We start from the raw sequence: 22,987 nt of genomic DNA, 5'->3' as shown, positions 1-22,987 counted from the left end.
TTCATCAATTTTTGGTTTTCATCCACAGTACCTATCCGCCGATGTTCCCAAGATGACTGCAATATTTCTCCCATGATCAAAACGCGCACCGTTAAGGTCTCTGTATGTATGCGCCTTGCGGTGAAGCCTCTCTCGGCGCACTCCGTGTCAACAGCCTCATATGTCAAGCGCCCCACGCCATGACTGTGCCGCCGCAAGGTTACAACAAGGGGTTGACTGTACATGAAAATGTAACACCAGCGCGATGACTGTACATATCCCTAGATACATACTATGATCATGCTCATCTCATGGTATCCACATATTGGGGCTATTGGAGCAGGAGCCATCGCGGAAGCTTCGCCGCAAGAAGTCCCATAGGATGCATGTATTGAAGCTTCCGCAGATTCAGAGCATTGCCTACTCCCGTTACTGATACGAAATATGTCCTGCGCGTAGAAAATTCCGACTAGAGAGAAGCTGATTATCTTGACTTCTAGAAAGGAAACATTACAGGTGAATGATTACTGGAATCTGTCAAATATGGGGAAAGTAGGCTAACGACTGGGATGGTGGATTATGCAGTCAACAGGGTGCTATACAACGCAAATTTGGCGTCGCTACTTTTCGTGTTTAACAATTTCTATTGAAATTAGACGTCACAAGTCGGCAAGCAGAGTTCACAAAACTTACCCCCAAGGTGCGTTTCAGAAGGTCCTCCGCACCATGGACACAGGACTGATTAGTAGCAATCTAGTTGTATCTCGTCTGCAATCACCGCCCATACAGCCGTACTGTAGCAGACTATGCGCTTGCAGAAATCCTCAACCAAGCTATAGGTCTGGTTTTAGTACACTGCTCAGGTCATCACCTTGAAAAATCTCTCCTGGGCACACGGTAGCACCACCTTGACACCTGGGTGATACCGAGAATACATCAAGATGCATGCTTTTGTATTTCCGGGTCAAGCAGCATCGCTGCGGCATGTGCCATCCACGATGCTGAAGCAGTACCCCGACATCAAACTTATGTTTGAAGAGGCACATCAGGTCTTCGGTATCGACTTCTCAACTGTCGATCTGCAAGATGAAAGGGGTATCCGCTTCGGTAACACTGCGTTGACACAACCTCTTGTCTTCTTATATTGCATGGCGGCGTATTATCAAATCGCCGACCCTACCCCGGATATGATGGCCGGCCATTCCCTTGGAGAAATCATTGCTCTTGCTGCGTCTGGAGCTCTCACGGTGAAGGCAGCATTGCACTTGATCAAAGTCCGTAGTTTAGCCATGCAGGATGCCTCTAACTCTCATCAGTCCGGGATGACTGCAGTTATGGGCCTCAGTGAAGAGGAAGTGCAAGCAGCCTGTAATTCATGGAACACAAGAAATCCACACAGTCATTTGGGCATATCCAACTATAACAGTCCCCGGCAGTTTGTTATGAGCGGCAGCAAAGAGGCTCTAAGCTACGCCAAAGGTCAACTAAAATCTGCTGAGCGAATCGTTGACCTGGCCACCCCTGGAGCATTTCATTCCCCTTACATGGCCCAAGCGAACGATGCATTCAAGCTGGAGGCGATGTCGGTTCATTTACAACGTCCAAGGTGCCCAATCTATCTTAACTACACGGGTAATTACACGACAGATCCAGCTGATATTCGAGATGGGTTGCTGCAGCATATGGTCTCTCCTGTGCTTTGGACTAAGACTGTTCAGGGAATGATCTCAGATGGTGCAACCGAATTTCGATATCTTGGATCAGGTGGTGGGATACCAAGAATGATCCAAGAGATTCACAATGGCGTCAAGATCTCCTACTCGTTACTCTATAGTGAAGGTGGTTCAAGGCCCTCGCAGAACGGCGAACAGAACGGCCACTTATCGCCTATTGAGGAGACACTCAAAAGTCTCTGGATCAAAAATGTCCCAATAACAGCAGGCTGTCTTCCGCATAGACACAGCAATTTTTTTGAGCTTGGTGCCGATTCGATTGACGCTATGAGACTTTCAGCTGCAGCTCGTAGCAAGGGCCTCAAACTCTCCGTCAAGGATATTCACACCTTCCCGGTCTTATCCGACATGGCATTTGTTGCAGCGAGAGAAAGTGGACAGGAGTTCTTAACAGCCGAAGTGGCGCCTTTCTCTTTGTTGTCTCAAGATGCAGATATCGATTCCGCCATATCGAATGCGGCACGCCTCTCTAACATGGTCAAGGATGACGTCGAGGATATACTTCCGTGCAGCCCCCTGCAGGAAGGATTGATAGCCCTCAGCATCAAGCGAGAAGGCATCTATGTCACTAAGAAATCCATTGTGTTCGACACCAACTACGATATCCAGAAGCTTCAATCTGCATGGTCGACGGTTATACAGCAATCCCCAATCCTTAGAACAAAGATTGTCGACCTTTCAAACCATGGCTTGGTTCAAGTTGTCTGCAAGAACTATCCAACGGGCAAGAGTGTAGACGGCAACCTGCCTATGGGGCTCGGCACATGGCTTCTTCACCTCAGCTTCGAACAGGGGCTAAACTCGCAGTCTTTCAGGCTTATCATCACTATGCATCATGCCATTTTTGACAGATGGTCCCTCGGCCTGATACTACAAGCTGTGGAACGTGCTTATCATGACAAGGAAGTACAACTTCGCCCAAAATTTTCCAGCTTCATCAGTCGCCTTAAAGATATTCCTCTTGAGAAGGCATCGCAGTACTGGACAAGATATTTGCAGGGTCTGGAAGCGCCTCAATTTCCACAACTGCCTACTTATGCCCACCAACCACACGCAGATGATTCTTTCTTCCATAGAGTAGAGAATCTGAATTGGAATCGGAGCCTAGGAACACCTTCCAACTTGATCAGAGCAGCATACGGCTTGCTTATCTCGCAGCTTACTGCATCGACAGACGTCGTCTTTGGTGCGACTGTAATTGGTCGACAGCTGGATCTCGATGGTGCAGAACAGATCAACGGGCCTATGATAGCTACTGTACCTGTTAGGGTGCGTGTGGATATGGATATTTCAACATCGGTCTTCCTCGAAACAATTCGGCAAGAAAGTGCACAGACAATCCCGTACGAACAAGTTGGTCTATCCAGAATCTCCAGGCTAAACCGCGATACACAAAGAGCATGTAGCTTCCAAAGTTTACTTGTCGTTCAAACTCAACACAGTGCTTGCAGTGATGGCGGCGACTACCAGTCTTTTACAGAGAGGATTCAGAATCTACCCGCAACACCCGACGCATTAGGGAACTTCAGTAACTATGCATGCGTGTCAGAGTGTAGTCTTCGGTCAGGAGGCTTCGACTTACGCATCGAGTTTGACAGCAAAGTGATGAACAAGACTATGGCTCAACGTGTCGCTCAGCAGCTAGAGCACATAGTTCGCCAGCTCAATGACCCGAAGCACAACGTGCTTCCGCTCAGGGAGTTGTGGTGGATTTGCGACGAAGACTTGAGCCAGATCACATCCTGGAACGGCAAATGGTTTCCCCCTGCCGATTCTTGCATTCACGAATGGTTTATGCAGATGGCAGTGGAGCAGCCTTTTGCTCCAGCGGTATGTGCTTGGGATGGTGAGTTGACTTACAGAGAGCTCGACAGCTTCTCGACCAAGCTTGCGCGCCACTTAATTCTGGCCGGGATCGGTTCCGAACACACGGGTCAATCAGCGCTCCTCCCCTTATATTTCGAGAAGAGCATGTGGACTGTTGTAGCCACTCTTGCCGTTATGAAAGCAGGAGGAGCCTCCTGTCTCATGGATGGTACACTACCTGAGGGTAGACTGAACATGATCTCTAGCCAACTGGCTCCAGCCGTGGTGCTTTCGTCGAAAAAACGGTTTGAAGAGGCGCGGAGGTCGTGGAAGGACAAGGTGCTTTTGATAGACCACGAGTCAATTGAAGCCTTGCCACTACGTGATCATTTGAAGCTCCCAACTGTTAAATCGACGGATGCCATCTGCAGCCTCTTCACTTCAGGATCTACAGGCACACCCAAAGGAGTCGTGCTCCAGCATAGCCAGCTTTGCAGTGCCATCATGTATCAGAAAGAGGCACTGAATTTTAACAAAGAAACCCGGTTTTTCGACTTCGCAGCCTATGCCTTCGACGTAGCTTGGCTTAGTCTTGCACACACTTTGGCTACAGGAGGGTGTATCTGCATCCCATCTGACAAAGATCGCCGCGACGACATTGCAGGATCCTTCTCGAGGTTGGCAGCCAACACGACATTCCTCACACCGTCCGTGGCTCGAACATTGGAGCCAGAAGCAATGGCCACTCTTCATACTCTGATGTTTGGTGGTGAAGCAATCACTAACGATGATATTGCACAGTGGCGTGGCTTGCCACATCTTATTGGTACATATGGACCTGCTGAGTGCACTTTCGTCAGTACCATTACGCCGCTGAAGCTGGGAAATTCACAGAATAGCATATTAGGCACAGGAGCTGGAACTTCAACCTGGCTTGTCAATCTTTCAGGGGAACAGTTGGCGCCGCTAGGCTCCATCGGAGAGATATGGATCGAAGGGCCCAACGTTGGGGCTGGATACCTGAATGCTGAGACTCTAACCGCGAAGTCCTTTTTCGAGAAGCCTGCATGGTTTTCGGAAACATTGCAGCAACAGCTTGGTCGCAAGACGTCAAGATTCTACCGGACAGGAGACCTCGCGACGTATAGCCCCAATGGTGAACTCATCTTTATGGGCCGCCAAGACTTTCAAGTTAAGATCAACGGACAGCGTGTTGAACTGGGCGAGATTGAGCTCCAGGCTCAACGTGCGATAAAACCGAATACCACCACCAAAATCCACGTTGAAGTAGTCACACCTTCTGGACACGACAAAAAAGTACTTGTCGCATTCATTGCGGGCTTTCCACAAGTGAACGATGACCAGACAGAGAGCTTGGCGGAGATTGCAGCACTCATCACGCAAGGTCTCCGCAGGAAATTTCCCGACTACATGATACCCAATAGTTTCATCCCTTTAAGCGATGTCCCAATGACAAATACTGGGAAAGTCAACCGTCGCCGTCTCCGAGAAATTGGGAGCGCATTCTCCGTGGGCCAGCTGATTGAGATGAATCCGCTCCGAGATAGGCGCATAGCGCCCGAGACAGAAGCCGAGCGAACCCTCATCAAATTGTGGGCTACTATCTTGCATCTCGAGCCGGAAATCATTGGGCGTGGTGATAGCTTTTACCGTCTCGGAGGGGATTCCATATCGGCCATGCGACTTGTCGCGCTGGCAAGAAGTTGTGGAATTCTCATGTCTGCCTTGAGCATCATGCAAAACCCGGTTCTATGTGATCAAGCGGTCATGGTAGAGTATGTCGAGTCCAAAGACGACGACATAACATGCGCTCCTTTTTCTCAGCTCTCTCTTGATTTTGATCAATTACAGGCGGCTGTTGCACAAGCAGCTGAAGGATGTGATCTTAGTACAGATCAGATACAAGATATATATCCTTGCACGCCGCTTCAAGAAGCGCTTCTCGCTGCCACCTCCAAGGATCGGAACAAATACATTGCGAGAAGAGTTTATGAGCTTCAAGAGACTGTGGATAGTATTGATGTTATCCAGGCTTGGCAGGAAACCTGTTCGAGCATCGATGTCCTGAGGACACGGGTCGCGAATGTCACTAATGTCGGGCTTGCGCAAGTCGTCTCAACCGAACTGTGTCCTGTTTCGGAATGGTTAAATCTGCAGGCATTTGAAGGCTCTGAGTCTTGTTCAATGGGACTTGGAACAGCCCTTGTAAAGGTAGACCTAGTGAATGTTTCTTCGGACTCGCGGCGTCGACTCTTCATCTTTTCGGCACATCACGCGGTGTATGATGGTTGGTCTTTACCATTGATCCTGAACCACTTCATTTCTATCTACGAAAAGACCCCAACACCTGCGCCCATTCCTTTCAAGAACTTCACCAAGTATTTGAAGAATTTGAAGACCGAATCAGCGCGAACGTTCTGGACGAGTACGCTAAGCAGCGTCGAAGCTACAATATTCCCGAATGTGCCAAAGACTCCACAAATCCACCCGACGACGAATACTTTCCAACACGACATTCGCAGAATTACCTGGCCACGAGGTGATTTTACCCCTTCGAATATCCTGACAGCCGCTTGGGCAGTCGTTGCCAGTCGCTATTCCGACTCCAAAGATGTTGTTTTCGGCACGGTTACATCTGGACGGCAGACTCCGATTCCAGGGATAGAACGCATCATCGGCCCAACTATTGCCACCGTGCCTGTACAGGTGAGGTTGCTAGGCGGAGAGAGCTTGGCAACTCTATTACATCGAGTTCAGGGAACGGCCTTGGAAATGATGCAATACGAGCACACTGGTCTCCAGAATATCAGGAAATACAGCCCTGAGATTGAACGGCTTTGCAACTTCCAGACACTCTTGGTAATCCAACCTCCTACGAGAGATATAGCTGAGTCCAACACTGGCTCTTTATTCGTGAAGGAAGAGCTACATACAAGTGCAGAATTCGGCCCGGGATTGGGCCATTCTGTCGACGATTTCGGTTCGCATGCTCTCTCGATCCAGATCAATCTGGACGACGGTAAAGCTTCCCTCAAGATCACACATGATACAAACGTATTGCATGAAGAATCAGCAAGTAGGATTGCCAGGCAATTTACTAGTGTTATCCGTCAATTTTGTCGTTCATCAGAATCGGCGGAGACTACCCTTGTTGAGAAGCTCTCTCTCGACACTGAGCAGGACACCCAGAAAATATGGCAATGGAATTCCAAAGCTCCTCCGCTGATACAAGGCTGTGTCCATGACTTAATCAGCGAGGCGGCCTCGAAGTACCCGGGCAACCCAGCTATATGTGCATGGGATGGCGAAATCACACATCGTCAGCTTGACGATATGTCGGCCAGGTTAGCGCGTCACCTGATAAGTCTCGGTCTCCGAGTTGGCAGTATTGTGCCGCTGTGCTTTGAGAAGTCCTTGTGGACTATAGTCGCTATCATGGGAGTTATGAAGGCGGGTGGAGCGTCAGTCACGATGGACGTCGGCCAGCCCGTGGAGCGCCTGCGGCAAATTGTCGACAAGGCAAATCCGCAATTCATCTTGTGCTCAGAAAACAGGCAAGGTCTAGCTTCGATGCTTCGGCCGCAGGTGCGTGTTCTGCCGGTATTCTCGGATCTAGTGGAAGGTCTAGATGCAGAACCAACCGTACAGTTGCCCATTGTTGATATGTCTAGCCTTCTGTACGTTGTGTTCACCTCTGGTAGCACGGGAACGCCAAAGGGCGCAACTATTTCGCACGCAAACTTTTGCAGTGCCATCAGGTACCAGCGTGAAGCCATGAGGTACTGCTCGGCGTCCAGAGTCTTCGACTTTGTTTCTTACGCTTTTGACGTCACCTGGCCAAACATACTCCAAACGCTCTCGGTCGGTGGCTGCGTTTGCGTGCCGTCAGAATTTGATAGGAAGAACGATATATCGACATCAATAAGAACACTGAGGGCAAATGCAGTCCACGTGCCGCCCTCCGTTGCAAGATTAATCGACCCTGCAGCTGTGCCCGAGATCAAAACGGTGGTCGTAGGCGGCGAGCCTGTGCTTTTGTCAGACGTAACGAGATGGGGGCCTGGCGTCGAGGTCATCCAGGTCTATGGTCCAGCAGAATGCACACCCCCAATCATGGCATCATATCGTGTCGATAGTGATGAAGCCATGGCAAATATTGGGCATGGATTCGGTGTTGTGCCTTGGATCGTTGATGCTGACGACCCTCAGAAACTGGCCTCGATTGGCGTGGTTGGTGAGCTCGTAGTTGAAGGGCCGCTTGTCGGGTTGGGATATCTCGACGATCTGGAGAAGACTGAAGCTGCATTCCTCGATAGTCCCCGTTGGCTTGTGAGTGGCTGTTCAACTCATGCTGGCCGGTCTGGTCGGGTATACAGAACAGGGGACTTGGCTAGGTACGAGCATGATGGTTCCATCCGATTCATTGGGCGAAAAGATGCTCAGGTCAAAGTCCGTGGCCAAAGGATCGAACTAGGGGAAGTTGAGGTTCACATTGAACGTTTGTTGCAGGATCAACACACCACGGACATCGCTGTTGATGTGTTTGTACCTGCGAAGAGCACAACGGCCGTTCTCGCAGCGTTCATAGCTGTTGGCGTTGACACATCCGACAAATCGCAAGCTGTAAAGCTTGTTCAGAGCATCGTTCAGTCTTTCCATAGCGGTTTGAAGGAGGCCTTGCCCGCATACATGGTACCATTTGTGTATATTCCTGTTGAGAAAATACCCACTACTGGGACTGGTAAGAAAGACCGCCGACGCCTACGCGAATTGGGTGCCAGTTTCACACTTGAAGAGTTAGCTTCTTTTAATCCCTGGCGACAGGAGAAACGCTTGCCTTCCACGGAGTGGGAAAAACGACTTCAGCTGCTGGTCTCCACTGTCCTTGGGATTGATGTCCAAAGCATTGGTGCAGACGACAGTTTCTTCCAGATTGGTGGTGATTCAATCGCAGCGATGAAACTTGTGGCACTGGCTCGGGAGAGATTTGGAATCAGGCTCGCGGTTGGTGACATCTTCAAAAACCCTCAACTCAGCGCATTGGCACAGCTGGCCGGGACACATATGTGCGTCGATGACCGGGTGGAGATATCACCATTCTCTCTTCTGAGTGACGAGGATCCTGGTACTATGAAGCTCCTTGCGTCTGGAGTTCTTGAAGTATCCCCTGGGACAATCGAGGACATGTACCCCTGTACTGCGCTTCAAGAAGGGCTCCTGGCGTCCACTTCGTTCGCCGAGAGCTCTTATGTGGCAGATAAGATCTTCAGACTGGAGCCCGACGTTGATTTACATCAATTTAGACAGGCGTGGCAACATGTCTTTGACGAGACACCTATTCTCCGGACACGAATCATCGAAATACCCGGGAAGGGACCCTTCCAAGTGGTTCTACGTCAGACGCTACCATGGTTCGAAGTCAACGGCTACGATGATTTCTTGGAGTCTGGAAAAACTCGAAAGGTTGGTTTTGGCAATCCATTGATTTGGCTTGGAATTGTGTTCACTGCCACTGGCGAGTCTTATTTCTCTTGGAAAATGCATCATGCTCTGTATGACGGCATATCGATCAGGATACTCCTCGGCAATCTGATGGCGGCCTACGAGAAGCGCTCTTTGAATTCAACAGCACCATTCAGTCATTTTATTGCCTTTACAAACGGAAGAGATCTTGCGTCCAGGTCTTCGGAGTTTTGGACAAATCAACTTGGGACTTCTGTAGCCAGACCATTCCCCAGCTTGCCAAGTCCATCCTACCGTCCAATTGCGGATACAAGTCACACCCACTGTCTGCGTGGCATTAATTGGCCCGCAGTGGACTTGACTCCGGCAAATATCCTACGATCAGTCTGGGCGTTATTGATTTCTCGATACACAGCGAGTGATCAGGCGATTTTCGGAGCTGTAGTCAGTGGCCGACAAGCGCCAGTGCCAGGTATTGAATCCATTATGGGGCCAACAATCGCGACAGTACCAGTTCTCGTGAGCATCGATGAAGAGGATTCTATTACAAACATGATGAAGAAGGTTCAATCTCAAGCCGTGGATATGGTTCCATTTGAGCAAGCCGGGCTCCATAACATCCGGCGCATCAGCCCTCATATAGAGAGACACAGCCAGTTCAACACTCTACTCCTGATACAATCCGAGTCGGACGATGAAGATACTGGCCAAGATTGCCCATTATGGACACAAAAGACACCTGTGGACATTTCTCCTGAATACGCGTCACAGTCTGCTTTGGGGACCTTCAATTCGTACGCCCTGCTTATGCAATGCATTATTCGCGATGATGGACTTGAACTCAAGTCTGAGTTTGATTCTGCTGTCATTTCTGAAGATAGTATTGCACGTTTGACAACCCAATTCGAAGATGGCTTGAGGCAGATTTGCTCAACGAATTTCTCAGCCACTCAAGTCAAGAATATCAGCTTCCTCAGCCAACAGGATCTTGAGGACATTTGGCAAACGAACGAATCAGTCCCTCAACCAGTCAACGAATGTATTCACGACATAATCCGGGAAGTATCTTTGAGAAAGCCTGAGTCACTTGCTGTCGATGCTCACGACGGCAGGCTGACTTATAGAGAGCTGGAGAATGCTAGTAGCTACTTGGCACTTGTCCTCGCATCCAAAGGCGTCAAACAAGGTACAATAGTCCCAGTCATCTTCGAAAAGAGTCTTTGGACAACTGTTGCGGCCCTGGCCGTGATGAAAGCTGGTGGTGCCGTGGTGCTACTCGATACATTTTTGCCTATGGCACGATTGGGTGCCATCGTGAAGCAAGTCAAACCAGTTGTCACAATATCCTCGACGAAGGCAGCTGAAATTACCGAAACCCTCTCAATTGAGGAGAACATAATACTTGCACCAGGGCGGATTCCGACCTCGGGTACCTACGATCCCACCACCCTGCCCGATGTGTCGCCTTCGGATTCCGCATATATTGTTTTCACCTCAGGCTCCACTGGCACTCCTAAAGGTGTCATCATCACGCATAGAAATTTCTCCAGTTCACTGAGATATCAGAGCGAAGCTCTCGGGTTCTCGAAAGCCTCGCGTGTCTATGATTTCGCGTCGTATTCCTTCGATGTTTGCTGGACCAATATGCTTCACACTCTCGCGGCAGGAGCCTGTTTGTGCGTTCCAACGGAGTCAGATCGTCGAAACAATCTGGGAGAGTCCATAATGCAATTTGCAGCCGATACTATTGAACTTACGCCATCGGTAGCGAGGACACTGGATCCAGTCTCTTTATCAGGACTGAAAACCCTTAATCTTGGTGGCGAAGCCGTCACCGGAGAGGACGTTGCAAGATGGAGCCATATTCCCACCGTCCTAAATACATATGGCCCGGCAGAAGCAACACCGACCACGACTGTTTGCCGGCTATCCACTCATGACTTACACGAGCCTCGAATGGGTAAGGGCGTGGGAACATGCTGCTGGGTAGTCCAAAGTGGCGGAAAGCTTGCACCAGTGGGGGCAATTGGCGAATTGTGGCTTGAGGGACCTCTAGTTGGGCAGGGATATCTGAATGATGCTGAGAAGACTGCTTCTGCTTTTGTTGACGACCCACCATGGCTGATTGTTGGCTATCCCGGAGGGTCAATCCCTGGTCGTTCTGGCAGAGTCTATAGGACTGGGGATTTGGTCAAGCTATTACCAGACGGCAACCTTTCATATGTGGGCAGAACCGACTCCCAAGTCAAGATCAATGGCCAAAGGACCGAACTGGAAGAGATAGAGAAACAGGTCCAGAAAAACCTGCCCAAAGCACATCCAGCTGCGGTAGTAGTGGACTTGATAATCCCATCAGACGGCAGCACGAAGGTTCTGGTGGCCTTTCTCGCTCTGCAAACCAGTCACTCGGGGGTCATCACCAAGGATAGAGATCTACTATTAAACATCGCTCTCGAGCTTGACAGTACCTTGGCTCTCGCCGTTCCAAGGTACATGATCCCATCTGTTTTCCTGGAGATCGATACCGTCCCGCTCGGGCCTACAGGAAAGGTAGATCGACGACATCTTCGACAACTTGTTGAAGTTATGACGGTCGGGGAACTAGCCAACGCCAATTTGCTTCGGGGCAAGAGAGATTCCGTAGCCGAAGCTGTATTTACTCCAGTCCAATCACTGCTGCAGAAGCTCTGGGGGGAGGTGTTGCACATCGCTCCAAAGACGATTTCTCATCACGACAGCTTCTTCCGCCTTGGTGGAGACTCAGTTTCGGCAATGAGATTGGTCGGGCTTGCTAGATCACACCATGTCAGGCTCACAGTTGGCCAAGTCTTCCAATATCCCCAGCTGCATGTCCTTGCTGGTCAAGTGAAAGAAAATGGTGCTGGGACAACGAACTGTACCGGACCCGTTCTACCGTTCACACTGCTCGGTGATGCCGATGTGGAAGACTGCTGCGCGGAAGCCGCATCTACACTTGGAATCAACAAAGATCAGATCCAAGATATGTATCCCTCGACACCACTGCAAGAAGGTCTCCTTGCTACGACAGAGCAGCAGGCTGGTAAATATGTTGCCCAATACATGTTCAAGCTACCAGATAGTGTCGATACGCAAAGATTCAAGGAATCTTGGCAAGTTGCCGCTACACACATGCCAATTTTGCGGACTCGATTCGCCTCGATAGGTCACGCGGGCCTTTTACAAGTGGTCACCAAGCAAGGCATCGACTTCACCGAATATACCTCATGGACCCAGCGCACCATTGACCAGCCAGATCTTGGCTTCATAAACCAAGCTTCTCGATACGAGATTGTTCACACATCAGCGCAACCGGCAGTGTTTATCTGGACCATCCACCATGCATTGTATGATGGGTGGTCATTCTCAATGATCCTCGACGCTGTGCAAAAAGCCTACGAGGGCAGCCAGCTGCTTGCCGTAACCCCATTCAATGCTTTCATTCGACACCTCTCACGTGCGGACTCGAAAACGGCAGCAGAGTTCTGGCTACAAGAACTGGAGTCGTCCCATGCAGTTCCGTACCCCAAACTTCCATACACAAATTACCAGCCGCGACCGGTATCACAGCTGACCCATACCATGTCTAACCTCCAATTGCGTCAGATGGACTTCACAGTGTCAACTGTTCTGCGAGGAGCATGGGCCATCCTTGCTTCCCGTCACTCCAATTCAGACGAAGTGATTTTCGGAGCAGTTGTTTCCGGCAGACAAGCAACCCTACCGGGCATTGAACAAGTCGCCGGCCCAACCATTGCAACAGTTCCTGTGCGCACGATAGTAGACGGGGCAGAGAAGACTACCAGCTTTCTTCAGCGGGTTCAAGATCATGCTGTTCGTATGGTGCCTTTTGAACAAACTGGCCTCCAGAATATCAAGAAGCTCGGGGTGGGCATGGACTCTCAGACTGCTTTCAACACGCTTCTACTTGTGCAAATGGAGGATGATGACTCTCATCAGGTTGATCGAAAATGGCTCTTTGATTCCGACTACACGCAAGATGAAGAGGGTTCGACTGGAAAAGCAATAGGATTCGAGGCTTTCAGTCTCTATGCTTTGCTAGTCCAGTTTTTTGTTCGGAAAGATGCCGTCGAGGTTCAATTTTGGTTCGATGAGAACGTAATCGAAGTCGCTCTCCTCGAGCGGTTATCTCTTCAGCTTGAAACTCTGATGCGACAGCTATGCTTGGAAGAGTCACATGACTTGAGTATCTCTCAGCTTTCGACGACGAGTGAGCGTGACCTTTGCGACATATGGGACTGGAATCCCGTGCCTCCGCCCTCAGTAGAGAGGTGCGTCCACGAGTTGATTATTGACAACATGAACCACAAGAAGCTGCAAAACTCTCTCGCCGTGCAAGCTCATGACGGTCAGTATACGTATGCAGAGCTTGACTCGCTGTCTACGAAACTTTCGATGGCCTTACGTGCAACAAATCTCATAGGCCCCAGTACCATTGTTCCTCTCTTTTTTGAGAAATCAAAGTGGACCATGATTGCTATCTTGGCTGTGTGGAAGGCCGGAGGAGCCGTTCTCACCCTTGATGGAAATATGCCTGACGACCGTATCCAGGCCATCGTTTGTCAGATAAACCCTCGACTAGCTCTGGTTTCTGCAATGAACAAGCAGCGGTCACTCAATGTGCTCAATCCCGAATGTGCAACAATGGTCATTGATTCGAATACCATCTCGAGCCTCCCTGGATCTGAAGCTTTCGTTAGCCCTGTCAAGGTACAGCCTTCAGATCTGGTCTACGTTGTATTCACATCAGGCAGCACCGGTGCACCGAAAGGTGTCTTACTCCAACATCGCCATTTGGCCAGCGCATCAACGTATCAAGCAGAAGCACTCGGATACAATGAGACATCACGGGTCTACGATTTTGCATCGTTTGCGTTCGACGTCTCATGGTCGAACATCATTCAAACTTTCACCACAGGCGGATGCTTATGCATTCCCACAGACGAGCAGCGACAGAATGATTTACCTGCTTCATTCCGCGGGCTGGAGGCGAACTTTGTTGACCTCACCCCATCAGTATCTCGCACCATTGATCCAGAGTCCATGGTCGGACTGCAGACCTTGCTATTCGGTGGAGAGGCCGTGTTAGGAGCTGACGTAGCAAGATGGAAGACCCTACCGAACATCAAACTCGTCAACACGTACGGGCCTGCTGAAACTACACCCAAGACGACGGCTTTCCCCCTGACCGATGAAGATAGCACAGCCGGAGCACGTTTTGGTGTCGGTTTGGGTCTCAACACGTGGCTTATTGAGCCAGATGGTGAGAGTGTAGCAGCCGTAGGCGCCGTGGGCGAGCTTTGGCTTGAGGGACCGCTCGTTGCTGCGGGATACATGAACAATCCTGCGAAGACGGCTGAATGCTTTGTGGCGAATCCTCCATGGCTGACTCGGGGCGCACCGGGACATCCTGGACGAGGAGGAACGCTCTACAGGACAGGAGATCTCTGCCGGTATAACATGGACGGAACTCTTTCGTATGTCTCCCGCGCAGACACGCAAATCAAGATTGGCGGGCAACGCGTAGAGTTGGCCGAGATCGAACACATTGTTCAACAGACTTCCAGCGAATCAAGACTCAATGTAACCATTGATCTGATTACTCCCAAAGGAAGCCAGACAAAACTTTTAGTTGCATTCGTGGCACCGGCAGCCGGAACCAAGACATCTGGGATTGAGACGGCGGGCTGGTCTTTCGACCTCAGGGACAAGCTCAGCCGACGGCTTCATCATGCCGTGGTTCCACGTGCTTTCATCCTTTTAGAAGCGATGCCTGTCACGACTTCAGGAAAGTCGGATCGGCGCCGACTGGTCAGCATGGGATGCAGTATGACCCTAGATGAATTGACCAAGCTCAGCGGCTCTAGAAACACGACCAAGCGTGCGCCGCAGTCGGAAGAAGAAGCGATCTTACGGCAGCTATGGGCACAGGCTCTTTCTATTGAAGAGACTAGCATTGGCATCGACGACAGCTTCATGCAATTCGGTGGCGACTCGATCAGCGCCATGAAGGTAGTCAGCTTGGCGCTTAGGCGAGACCTCAAGTTAAGAGCAGCCCAAGTCGTGAATACCCCAGTACTGAGGGAACAAGCCAAGCATCTACAAAAATCCCATCAGAGGGCCACGGATGGGACCAATATAGTGAGGAAACATGCTACCACTTTGTTCCAAACCCATTGCATTGACGCTGCTCGCCAAACACCACCAGCATGGTATGGATTCCTCGTCGTCAACCTTGCGCCGTCATTTTCAGGAACCGCCGCGTCGCTTCTGTGCACCTGGTTGTGGTCTAGCTTCGATATACTCCGTGCGATATTCACACAGGACGGCCACAAATACGTGCAAGAGTACGCTTCCAGCTCCGAAACCCCAGTGACTGTCCTATGCGACGTCGGCGACCTTGAGGCTGAAAGCCAAAACCTCATCGAGACTCAAGGGCACGAATCGCTTATTCTTGGTCAGCCATTTGTGAGATTCTGGATACTGGAAGGCTCAGACTCGTCTCGGCTGATGATACGTCTACCCCATGCACAGTATGATGGGATCAGCTTGAACCAGATGATGGCCCAGCTCGTCGCATTCGGACAAACTGGAATGCACGAAACTCCACTTCACTTCTATCGTTATTTAGAAATGGTCAACAAATCAAGGACGAGCGGAGGTTTGGAGTATTGGAACCGCCTTCTCCAAGGCGCATCTATGACACCGCCCCCCGGGCCTCCTGTCGATGATGAGGTGGTAATGAAGGCCGGCTGGACAGTTCCGTCTATCCGTATCGGCTTTCCTGCCCTACCTATTAGCAAGAGCACTACTGCTGCAACCATCTTCACAGCTATTTGCGCCCGTGCTATTGCTGGCGTATGTGCGACTCCGGATCTCGTCTTCGGTCGACTGACTTCAGGGAGAGCCATGGACCCTGCCCTGAGTAGTGTAGCCGGTCCTTGTATCAATTTCGTCCCCATTCGTATCGATAATACTGGGCGAACTGACATCATCTCTACTATCCAGCAACAGGTGGCAGAGAGTATGGATTATGAAGGGTTCGGAATAGACGAGATATGTGTTTCCTCGAACATTTCGACACCCCGATCAAGACACCCCTTCAAAGTACGACCTGGAGCCACTCCATTTTTCGGATTCACAGTTCAATACCAGAATGTTGAAGAAATGGAGACAACCAATGCTGTCTCTTTTGCTGAACGGGGGTTCGCGTTCCACTGGCGGCCTGGCAATGATACGGCAGAGGCGCTTTTCAAAGATTGCATCGCTATTCGGGCTGAGGAAGCTGTCAAACAAGACTCAACCTCGGAGGAGAGACAGTTGCAAGTAATCATCTCTGGCCCAGAGTGGAGAATGAATGTCATGCAGCAGCTTGCTGATGAGATCCTCCACTTCGATATGAATAGCCTAGATATGGAATAAGAGTGGAGTACGTGGTGAGAGGTGAAGGATGGATGATATCTAGGGATTTCTAAGTTGATCTTGCCATTTGATTTTCAATAAATATGTAATGATTCTGCTTTCCTGGCTTTTGTGGCTTTTAATATGCAGCTTTATAACCTGTAGTAAAGCTTCTGCACGTGGCATTATTCTATCTTCAGACCTTTAGCCTACTTGGCACCAAACCCAGACAGAGAGAGAAACTTCTAATCCTAAAATTAGTGACTGGAAATGTTGCATCAGTAGAGAAGGCCAATCATCTAAACCCCCTTTTTTGAATAGAACATTTTATGCCCCATTGATGTCCATGCCCAAATCCGCGAAGGCTCCCACGACTCCATCGTCTCCGTACTCGACCGCCCGTTGCATAGGTGTGTAGCCATCAACGTCCCTCGCTGCTGTATTGGCACCGTGTTCCACGAGCAGTCGCGCGATATCAATAGCACTCTGCACTCCTGTTGCACAGAGATGCAGTGGTGTCCTTCCAAGAGTATCGGTGCCGTCCACGTCCACGTCATGTTTTAGCAGGACACGAACACACGCAATGTTGCCGTGAATGACAGCAATGCTAAGTGGGGGGCTGGTAGGGTCTATAAGCGTATTTTGCTGTGTCTTGGGCGTCCCAGGAAGTTTGCCACTGCCAAATGGTGTCGCTATACTTGCTGACGAAGGTGAGGTAGTCTCAGGGGAATGTGAGCTGATATTAGCAGTTATGTTGCTGTGGAATGACGTCTTCCGACGCTTGGAAGCCTCTCTCGCTAGTGCCTGGCTGGACCCAGTGTGTGGCCGTGGTGAGCGAGGCAAGTCCTTCCGCCGCATATCCTGCTGGTCGGCGGGTGAGTTTATTGCCAAGTCGAGACCCGGACTATGCCAGAGCTGCGACCACTCATCGGCTGGAGGGCTCTGTGGGTTGCCAGAGCTACCGAGATGGTGGTTTGACAGGGGCTGTGGATTTGGCGGAATATAGTTGGTCGCTGAATGATGCATTCTCGGCCGCTGTACTTTTCGTGTATCACTGGGAGTCCCTATAGAGTCGGCGTAGGTCGGCTGTGTTGATCCTAGGGAGAACTGCCTTAACTGGCCATCAGGTTCTGCACGTGTCGGCTGTACATCTGACCAATGCAGCAATCCCAGCCAGTCGGCCGCGTCATGTACATAACCACGCGGAGGGAGAGATTCTGAGTCGGCAGAAGGAGGCAGGTCGGGATCTGATTTCTTCGACAAGTCCGGCGGCGGCGAAGGTGCCACAGCAGGTGGTCCAGTAGATGTCGAATCCCACAGAGCTTCCTTGAGGGCTTCGAGCTCGGCAAGCTTGTCTCGTATAGCTCGACCTGATGGTCAGTTTCATTGGCACGAAACAAACAGAAGAATATGTTTCATGTTCGGAATAGACCTACGATGACGACGTTGAGCTTCACGGTTCTTAGCCCGTTGCTTTTCTACAGACGCCTCCATGGCCGGAGAATTGGTGGTGGTACCACTCGCCATTCTAGTCTTCGTAAATGACTATGGATCACGAGAATTCCCACTGACGCTTTGCCTGCTGACTGATAATTCTACCAACCCCGCCAGTGGCGCCAGCAAGAAAAGGAGGACTCCAGCCGATATATTCCACCGGCCATATACTGCTGTTTATGGGCTGATCGTCCGCACTTGAATACATCATTTGTTCAGGGATCCTACCTTCTTCGTATTAGCTAGACGCTTACTCCATGCCAGCATGGCATTCGTATCCAGCTCTGCGCCGCACTTACACATGTCAATGCACTTTTGAAACTGCTGAAGATTCCGGCAGCTGTCACTGACTGTAACCGAAACTTTGGCCGTCGAAATCATTACATAAAATTGCCGCCGTAGATTTGAGGGGACTGTACCTTCAATAGTACCGGATTCCACCGGTGGTTCGGCAAAGTGCCGCTGCTCTCCGGCCAAGGACTCAGGCCAAGGACTCAGCTTAGGTCGTGCTGGGTTGACGCCCTCTCGTCAGCATGGATGCCGATGGCGCTAACGTTGCGTATAGTACCATGCAGCAGCAAATACCCGTACTCCCCACACATCCAAGACGTCCAGCGGGGCGCCAAGGTGGCATTCAGCTCTTCTTTACCGGTCTGCGGCCCTATATGGATCGTCAGCCCGCGCTAGGAACCCCTACCGGCGCTCCGTGCCGCAATGGCTACGTGCCTGCCGCCTCGGTTTCGCATCCCAGAGATGACTACACAGCTCAAGTCACGCAATGATGGTTCTGTCATCCCAGCATCTTGAGATAGGCTACTGGCAACGTTCTATTACACCGTAGAATGCCAAAGTGGGACTATTTGTAGGTGCCAGGGGCCACAGTGGGGAGGATGTTATGTAAGACTGGCAGCCAGAGGCTGTGATCAATGGCCGGCTCGACCAGCCAGGTCACCTTCCACGCTCACAGCACCTTGTTAGATCAGTGAAGCACTTCCTAACGTTACATTGCTCTCATTAACGCAGACGCTGCAGCCATCTCTTCTACTGGCGTTGCTGACATTGCTATCGTCGATGCTTCAACCATGATAACGTATGTGCAACGGTCCTCGAATCTTCCGCACCAATACCTTTGTTTGTTAAACAAGCCGGACGCGTAAGATTTGCAATGCGCGAACCTACACGGTCGAGTGTAATGACGAGGATGGATACAGTAGGTTTTTATAAAGACGAGGCTCAAAAGTGCTGCCAGCAAACCCCGTCTGCTGCTGACAGCTGAGGCTAAGCTTTCCCGCCTGCCAGACGTTCCAGCGGAGTGGCACCTTATGCACCTCCGGCCTTGGCCTCGTGGGACCGTACGTCTCTTCAGCCAACTCTTGGACCAACTACCTTAGTAACAACATCAGGCCGAGCCAACCGCTGATGCACTCGTTGACTGAATCGGGGCCTGGCTGGAAGGGCTGAGAAGTGCGTGCCTGGCTATGGAGAACTCGGCACAGGAACCGTTGATCCGAAACCAGGAGAATCAGAGTGAAGATGGAGACCGCGAGGCCAGCGTCGCTCCGGTCTCCCGGAGGCATGACCCTGACGAAGGCGTCGGCATCTTTTTGTGGCTGTTGGTGCTCTCAGCTGGTATCAGCGGGCTTCTGTTTGGATGTTAGTCGATCCCCAAAGATTTAATACTGATATATTCCTGTGCAATGCGGAAGCTGATGTCGCACCCAGATGATACTGGCGTAATCTCAGCGACCCTCGTTTCCATAGGTACCTCCCTCTCCGGCAGAGAGCTCACATCCTTCGATAAATCTATCATAACCTCGTCCACTTCGCTCTTTGCGCTCATCGCGTCTCCGTTATCGTCCATTCTCGCCGATGCCCTTGGCCGAAAGCCAGTGATCCTTCTCGCGGACGCTCTGTTCATCGTTGGTGCGGTTGTGCAAGGGGGAAGCTATACGGTGTCGTCGATGGTGCTGGGGAGGTCCATTGTAGGCGCCGGAGTTGGGGCTGCCAGCTTTGTCACACCCATGTACATCGCCGAGCTGGCACCTGCTGCGCATCGAGGTCGACTCGTCACTATGAACAACCTCGCCATTACTCTCGGTCAGGTGGTCGCGTATGTGATCGGCTGGATGTTTTCGGAGCTTGTCGATCCCGCAACCGGCTGGCGATGGATGGTAGGTCTAGGTGCGCTTCCTGCCGCTGTGCAGTGTGTCCTTATTGTCTTCATGCCCGAAACACCAAGGTGGCTGGTGAAAGCCGGTAAATCATCTGCGGCCAAACGAGTGATCCGGCAAACGCTCGCCTCCAGTTCTTCATCCAATGAAGCGGACCACATTGTGACCGACATCCAGAATGAAGTCCGAGCTGAGGAGGAGAGCAGACGTCTGAGCAGAGGCGGCGCCAAAGACAACCAGGGTTGGCTTTCGACGTGGCGCGAGCTGATCGCAGTCCCCAAGCATCGTCGCGCACTTGCAATTGCTTGCCTCCTCCAAGGTCTGCAACAGCTCTGCGGCTTTGTAAGTTCTTCCCTCAGCATCGGCGGCTCCTCTAACAAGGCCAGAACTCTCTGATGTACTTTTCTGCGACCATATTCGCCCTTTTGGGCTTTACGGTGCCAACCCTCACATCTCTGAGCGTTGCAACCACCAACTTTGCCTTCACTATAGCTGCGCTGTTACTGATTGATCGGGTTGGTCGACGACGGATACTCCTCTTCTCGATTCCTTTCATGATTATGGGTCTACTGCTGTCTGGCTTCGGCTTTAGAGCTATTGAGCTCCCTTCTACCTCTGACACCGCAGTTGCGACAGCCAAGTTTGGAGCGCCCGCGCACAACACTGCGGCAACAATCGTCTTGATCAGCATGATCCTGTATGTGGCTTCATATGCAATCGGCCTAGGCGTTGTTCCGTGGATGCAGTCAGAGTTGTTTCCGCTCAGTGTGCGGTCGTTGGGAAGCGGTATAGCAACCGCGTCAAACTGGTCGGCAAACTTTGTCGTTGGCCTGTCTTTTTTGCCTATGATGGACGCTCTGACGCCGACATGGACGTTCGTCCTATACGCCGTAGTATGTGCTATTGGCTGGATTGCAGTGTGGGCAATATACCCTGAAACAAGCAATTTGAGCCTAGAGGAAGCAACTGGCTTACTGGAGAACGGATGGGGCGTCAGGTGATTACGTTTAAGCCATGGCAATATTGAGCTGTGATGGACAGATATAATAGAATGGTACCATTGCTCATCTTCAGGCCCAAACCTGCGAGAAGCAGTCGCGAAGGCCACACATGTGATTTGGTGGCACTGCAATTGGCTACTTGGCTGTGTTTCGCTTGTACTCCTTGCATGCCACTCACTATAGTCCAGTTTCTCGATATAAGTGGGTACATCCTTTTCAATCACGCCTATTCAGGACTTGTGAAGTGTACTATTAACCACGGCCCCCATTCTTAGTCTATTGTGTCTAAGTGGGCATGGGGAACTGTATTCTCATCTCCGAACCTGACGCAGATCTAGATACCCGACCCGACGACGAAGAATCTTGATGGAGTTCCGTTGGGTAAAAATAATGTTGGGTACATAACCGACCCGCGCAAATAATTACCTTCACAGAGGAATCCTAGCATTACAACACTCAGCTGTAGGGTGCTTACTAAAGTTGCCCGGGGACATGGTAGCCCGCCCTACCGGGTCGTCTGCCGTGCCCCAGAACGGCCGCGTGCGCCCGGCCAATGGACGTCGGGTCTGGGAACTTGGCTTGACATCATGCGGCAGCTTATCGATCAAACTCTATGCTCGGCACGCGAGGCTCGTAAACCTCTTGTAAGGCGCCGACTCAGGACGTAGATATTTTCGTATCGCAACGCGTTCGTCCTCCACCCCCCCTGCGGACCCGAAGGGCGCAGTCGTTGGAGTCGCAGTGAGACTGGAGCAGATCGCAATGCTATTTCTTGTCCCTGGCCGCCCCTTTGTCGCATCTCAGGCCTCCAGATAAAAGGAGGGCGATGGAGAAATTTCTACCAATTTCCAGCTCCCCGCTGAGCTTTGATGTTAGCTGGCCAGAGCACACCTGGTAAAGCCGCAAACAGCCGCCCGGAGCGGTGGTGCGGTCGGTGTTCGCCCCCAGGCGAAAGGGCCGATGGTGGGTTCTGGTTCCTTTTAGGGAAGATAACTCCACCGGCGTTTAGAGTTTCTTTGCCCCGGCAGAAAATTTTCTGGATAGAAAACAACGTAGTCGCGGCAGCTAGACCTCTAGACGGGCCAAATGACTGGCCTAGGCAGTAAGTAATTGATCAGTCAGCCCTTCTGTGCGACCGGCAAGCCCGTTTCCAGAGGCGGCCGGGAAGCAGCCCGCCAGTTCGTTAGGAGGCGGCCATGCCGTCATTGGCAAAAAAAGATCTGATGCTCCCAGGGTTTGTATGTATGTCCCGTCCAGTAGCTTTCCCTCGGCACCTGGCGCGCCCAAGGCACGAACTCGCGCAGCCACATTCGACATCCATCAAGAGCACTGTTTTGCCAAATCGGGGTGCCAGCAGGGAAGAGTATGCGCGCCGATTAGTCAGAGGCTCACTCACGAAGTCCCGCATATCCACTATCCATCCTGACGGCGACGCGGGCTCGTGCGGCGTTGTTCATGACTCTGGTCTCCTGCTGCTCCCTGGGCTCAATTACCAATTGACCGTGGCACGGATCCCACTATCCTCGTTGCCGTGGCCTTCAAGCTCCACCGACCGGGGCCCAGAGTAATCGCCGGGCCCTTTTTATTTAAGCTAGCTGCCCCTAGCATCTGGGATCAGTGACATACGACCAGAAGGTTTCCCGTAGAAAGAAAAACATTCGCTCCCCGTCCACACCTTGCTTCATCTGCTTAGAGTTCACCTGCGCGTGCTTCCCCGTGAACCATCTACTCTTTCCCCGGTCCGAACTGGCACTCTGAGGCCTCGGGTTGCAGAGCTGCTCTAGGCGACGGGCGCGTGACGTAACTTACACGATAGACTGCCCCAGGAATCGTCCGAACTCAAAATCACCCGCGCTCGGAGCGCATTCAGAACACCAAC

At 51.3% G+C, this 22,987-nt stretch overlaps 3 protein-coding genes across 3 annotated transcripts; 2 read left to right on the top strand and 1 right to left on the bottom strand.

The window, feature by feature from the left end:
* Positions 1 to 920: 920 nt before the first annotated feature.
* On the top strand, positions 921 to 16,463 carry JN550_007260 (uncharacterized protein; the record flags this gene model as incomplete). Its single annotated transcript, XM_049319090.1, has 2 exons — positions 921 to 13,389; positions 13,465 to 16,463. The coding sequence occupies 2 exons, from the start codon at positions 921 to 923 to the stop codon at positions 16,461 to 16,463; spliced, it is 15,468 nt and encodes a 5,155-aa protein (XP_049170834.1).
* A 306-nt stretch (positions 16,464 to 16,769) lies between these two features.
* JN550_007259 (uncharacterized protein) lies at positions 16,770 to 17,936 on the bottom strand (the record flags this gene model as incomplete). The annotated part of the gene is made up of 2 exons (XM_049319089.1): positions 16,770 to 17,812; positions 17,879 to 17,936. The coding sequence occupies 2 exons, from the start codon at positions 17,934 to 17,936 to the stop codon at positions 16,770 to 16,772; spliced, it is 1,101 nt and encodes a 366-aa protein (XP_049170833.1).
* Positions 17,937 to 18,469: 533 nt separating this feature from the next.
* JN550_007258 (uncharacterized protein) lies at positions 18,470 to 21,108 on the top strand (the record flags this gene model as incomplete). The annotated part of the gene is made up of 6 exons (XM_049319088.1): positions 18,470 to 18,608; positions 18,960 to 19,026; positions 19,236 to 19,288; positions 19,392 to 19,589; positions 19,659 to 20,449; positions 20,494 to 21,108. The coding sequence occupies 6 exons, from the start codon at positions 18,470 to 18,472 to the stop codon at positions 21,106 to 21,108; spliced, it is 1,863 nt and encodes a 620-aa protein (XP_049170832.1).
* Positions 21,109 to 22,987: the final 1,879 nt, after the last annotated feature.

The sequence above is a fragment of the Neoarthrinium moseri genome (genome assembly GCF_022829205.1).
Source record: "Neoarthrinium moseri strain CBS 164.80 chromosome Unknown scaffold27_Wmoseri_CBS_16480, whole genome shotgun sequence".
Lineage (NCBI taxonomy): Eukaryota > Fungi > Ascomycota > Sordariomycetes > Amphisphaeriales > Apiosporaceae > Neoarthrinium > Neoarthrinium moseri.
Note: the sequence above shows the minus strand (reverse complement) of the source record. Positions and strands in the feature narration are given on the sequence as shown.